General features: G+C 37.4%; 1 protein-coding gene across 1 annotated transcript; it reads right to left on the bottom strand.

Moving 5' to 3' along the window:
• Positions 1 to 278: 278 nt before the first annotated feature.
• Positions 279 to 2,872, bottom strand: LOC120067716. The gene has a single exon (XM_039019273.1). The coding sequence runs from the start codon at positions 1,994 to 1,996 to the stop codon at positions 1,562 to 1,564; it is 435 nt and encodes a 144-aa protein (XP_038875201.1). The 5' UTR covers positions 1,997 to 2,872; the 3' UTR covers positions 279 to 1,561.
• Between the last annotated feature and the right edge of the window lie 1,769 nt (positions 2,873 to 4,641).

The raw sequence follows: 4,641 nt of genomic DNA, 5'->3' as shown, positions 1-4,641 counted from the left end.
CAAACCAGCAAGACGATTCATTTATCCATCGTGTCCTATCGACATAAGTTCCAAAACCATCAAGAAATGATTCTCATTAGTACAATGCATAAAGTTCAATTGCTTTAAACCAATCTGTCTATGGTTTGAAGTTCCCCGGTACCCCCCTGTCAAATATAAAATATCATACGGAAGACCAAAAATCGCTAATATCAACGGAGAGAAATCGGAAATGGGATCTTCTCCCTCTATATGAAAGACAACCACACACGCTCGCTCGCACACATGCGCACGTGCACTTTCAAGAAAAAGAAATTTTGCATTCACATCAATGAGGCAAGGACATGGAAAGAGTTCAAATAAAAGCACTGCCTCCAAGCTAACAAACATATTGATGACTTTACTTTTCCCAGGTTTGAATGAGTGTTTGGCCTAGCTCACGTGTACTTCTATTAATTAGAGGGCAGACACTCCCACAACATTTGGCATCCAAAACTCAGAATTGTTAGTATTCTACACAAATGGGTACTATAATTCGATCTCAGGGCTTCAAAGATATCTAGTTTTGCAACTTGTCCTCTAACCAATTAACCGACCTCGCAGTGAATCACCGTAGTACATTTGCAGAATCAGTGTACTTTTCCCCATGCTAAAAGGGAGTTATGATGTTCTTTTTCCAACAATAAATGAAGAGAAGAAACTCTCAAGGTTCCAATTCCAATACTGCGCCATTGACATGATTAGACAAAGCACAAGACAAATATGATGGGATGAGTATTCGAAATGGGGCAAAATCATCTGCATTTTGGGGACTTGAAACCTCGATACTATTGTTAGTGTGTCCTTCAAGATATATAAACTCAGCTATCTGAGATGGAAATCAAACCTTTTAGCACAAAGATCAAACAAGTTAATCGAAATTGTGAAGTCCTGACCAAGATTCTGCACTTGATGGCCCCAAAACTCCCAATTCCCTACTTCTCTAGCAATCTGAATGTGTCACATTGCATGTTTTATCAGCATGCTACAAACATTTCCACATGTTTAATCATCACACTCATGCTTCCTAGAAAAATCTCTTCAAAAGGCACTCCTCAACCTAGAATTGCTCAAGTTGTACAGTCATCACTTTCTCATGCCGATGCAATGTTGGTTTATTTATGTCATTTTGCATAGAAGCCTGCCATGAGTTGCTCCTTGCCCCGGTTACGACTCCAGGGTCACATTCATGGTCCAAAATGCCATTTTGGCATGGAGTTGAACATTGATTTAACCATAAAGAAAGGCAAAATGCACACTCTTGCAGAAGATAGCCAGCATTGAGCAAATGAATGTGTTGTATATCCAGACACAGAACAGAAACCAAATTCAAGCTCAATCCGGTTAACGGGAAACAATCAAATTGATCTTCAATTTCTATCTCACTTCCCAGTTCCCAATCCCCCTATTCTCAAAACATAATGGTAGCAAAAACCAGTGAAAACAATATCAATTTCCATCAAACTCATCATAATTAAGAAGCAGAGTCATAATTGACAATTTTAAACAGTAATGCCAGATAAAAGAAAAGTTGAACCTGAAGTCAATCGTATTTTTCTCTCCATGAATACACAAGAAAGAAAACCCATGACAATGCCAATGTAACATCCCCAACGACTTGTCGAGGCCAATCTCCGGCGAGATCCTCAAGCTTCCTCTCAAAATAAACTCTCCATATGGCCATAGCTAGGTGAAGCAACACGCAGCCTTTAGCAAAGAAGCTTTGGAACTCTCTATCTTTGACAAAAGCCACCATGAATAAAAGAAACCCAACAGTAAAGAGAAGCAAACCAGAGAAAGAATCAGATGTCTTTATCAGAAGTTGATCGTGGGGGCTAGATCCCTGCAGCTTGATTGCTGTTTCAGGGCCATGGCCAAACACATAGACCTCGTGGGAGTAAAACATCATCAAAGCTCCACAAGTTAAAGCAATCAGAGAATGAAGCATACAGATTAACAAAAACCCAGATGATGCCATTGATTTGATTTCCCTCTTATAGTTACTATTTCAAATCAGAAACAAATTAATAGTGGAGCAGCAATGGAGTCCCTTGAAGAAGTAAATCTCCAGGGAAAAGCACAAACCCAGGAATCAAAAGTACCCTGCCAGATCCAATGTGCGAATTAACAGCAAGAGGATGATGATCATGATCTGTCAAAAACCCTAAACCTCGGTCTCCACCCAGAAATCCCAAACCGTTGAACAAGCCCTTATTCCATCCCACGTTACACTGAGCTAAAATCGAACATCAACAGAGATCTCCAGCACGAACGAAACAAAAAAGTTTCACAAATTCAAGAATCTGGGGAAGGGGAAAAGAAAAACAACCCTCAATTTCCGATCGAAATCCTAAACTCGATGCAATTGATCGAACCCGAAATGGGTAGTTGGGAAAATCAGAGGGAGAATCAAGAGCAATAGGAAATGGAGATTAATGGAGCGCAAATCCATGAGGAATCTTTGGAATTTAAGAATAGATTGAGATTCAGAGAGATGGGAAGGAGAGCAGGGGATGTGCTTAACTGGCATAGGGATTGCTGCTTCCAGTGGCCATCTCCATTCCCATATCTTGTGCTGCTTCTCATGCGGAAAACGCCACGCTCCTTCAGTCAAATTTCTTGATTGTGGTGCTGCAGGTGCAAACCAAGTTGGTAGCAATGGGTTATTTTCGATTTCCAAAAATTTCATCCGCCATAATTTTTGGAGAAGATGATGGATGGAAAAACTTTAACCCATTTCAATTATCCGATGAACTTTCTATTTTAGTAATAGTAACAATTAAGCTTAAATTATTGATTTCGCCTTCCGTTTGCGTTACCCATCTATAAAAATTACCCATTCAATCTTAAGAATGCACTCGACGGCATAACACTCGAAAGTCAAACGTAAATATTGTTTCTTCCTTTCCCCTCCCTCTTTTATATCTCAATTCTTAATTCTAATAGTGACACTTTTTCGGGTAATTAATACGCGAATGTAAATCTTCTTTCTTTCTCTTGCTTCTTAACACTCAAACGTAAATCTTGTTTTTTCCTTTTCCCTCTCTCTCTCTTATATTTCAATTCTTAATTCTAGTAGTGACACTTTTTCGAGTAATTAATACGCGAATGTGAATCTTCTTTCTTTCTCTTGCTTCTTAACACTCAAACGTAAATCTTGTTTTTTCCTTTTCCCTCTCTCTCTCTTATATTTCAATTCTTAATTCTAGTAGTGACACTTTTTCGAGTAATTAATACGCGAATGTGAATCTTCTTTCTTTCTCTTGCCTCTTGTTCCTACATCTCGATTCTCATTGACAACATATTACTTGACAACATAAATTACTATCAAAGAGAAACACGTTACGTTCCTTACCACAAAAAAAAAAAAGAAAAAAAAAACCCATAACTAGTCAGCTGCAAAGTATTAAAAAGACAACACTATAATGTTCTCAAAGTTGTTGAATCATCATATACAATCAATTTTACATGTCAAGTAGTAAGTAAATGTACACCTTCCATATGGATTGTTTCTTATTTTTTACGTTGTGTGAGACGTATATCACGTAAGCAATATAAAATAAATGAGTGTGTGTGAGGTGCTATTATGATCACAAGCAAGGAGCTCCTAGTGGCACGAGAGAGAGAAACGAAAAGATAGAATCATCAACGAGATATATTACACTCCAAGCAAGAGTGAGTGCAAGAGTATAGAGTGAGAAACACGAGAGAATTTTAACATATTTGTAAATTTTTTATTTTTCATATATTTTTTTTAAGGATAGACCAGGAGCTTTTATTCATTTGATATGGTGGTTCATGGGATGACGAGAAAAAAAAATATAGTGGAGGGCATTTGAAAGGCATCAAAGTATTGAGCACATTGAAGTATAATGGATTGAGAGATGAATTCTATAGCCTTACAAAGGTTCGTTCATCATAATTCAACAATACAATGAGGGTAAATATAAGTTGATGATGATTCTTCTCCAACATGCTTAATGGATGACAATGATGTTCAATTTTCCCTTTTGAAATTAGATTGTACTAACCTCAAATATCCGTTAGTGTTGAGGAAATCTATCAAGAGATAACATTTGATGACAATGAGAGAGACTACCAACTCATGTGTAGAGTGGATACTAATGACCTGAATGTTTTTCCATCGATGGTCTCGATGGATAACGACAACATCCACCTGGTCAGAAGAGGGATTGTAATGATGAATGTGATGCATGTAAAGAAAACAATTACTTTGTAACCATGGAAAATGTTGGGAATGACACTAGTTTGGATACATTGCAAATGAAACTATTGAGACTATAACAAATGGTTTTTCATTCGACTCCAATTACTAAAGGGAGCGTTCATTCTTTTGTAAATGTGTCTCATCCAACTCCGATTACTGAAGAGCGTGGTCCTTTTATTGTGAATGTACCTCAACAGACTCTGAATCTCTCTAATAGATTTGGTCATTTTGTTGGAAATGTGCCTTTCTTAGGAAAATAACTGGTCATTAATTAAGAGGAATTTTGAGTTGCGGGTTAAAAAATCAAACAAAAATCTATGTAGTGTGTGATGGATTCATAAGACATGTAAGTGGACAGTTTGTGTAGTCAGAATTAAGGGTTATGACATCTTCAA

The sequence above is a fragment of the Benincasa hispida genome, chromosome 1, assembly GCF_009727055.1.
Source record: "Benincasa hispida cultivar B227 chromosome 1, ASM972705v1, whole genome shotgun sequence".
NCBI classification, from domain to species: Eukaryota; Viridiplantae; Streptophyta; class Magnoliopsida; order Cucurbitales; family Cucurbitaceae; genus Benincasa; species Benincasa hispida.
The sequence above is the reverse complement of the archived record's forward strand: the minus strand, read 5'-3'. Positions and strand labels throughout refer to the sequence as shown.

Bases quoted from the DNA above. Each gene is read 5' to 3' on its own strand.
- LOC120067716 (XM_039019273.1), bottom strand. From the start codon at position 1,996: ATGGCATCATCTGGGTTTTTGTTAATCTGTATGCTTCATTCTCTGATT.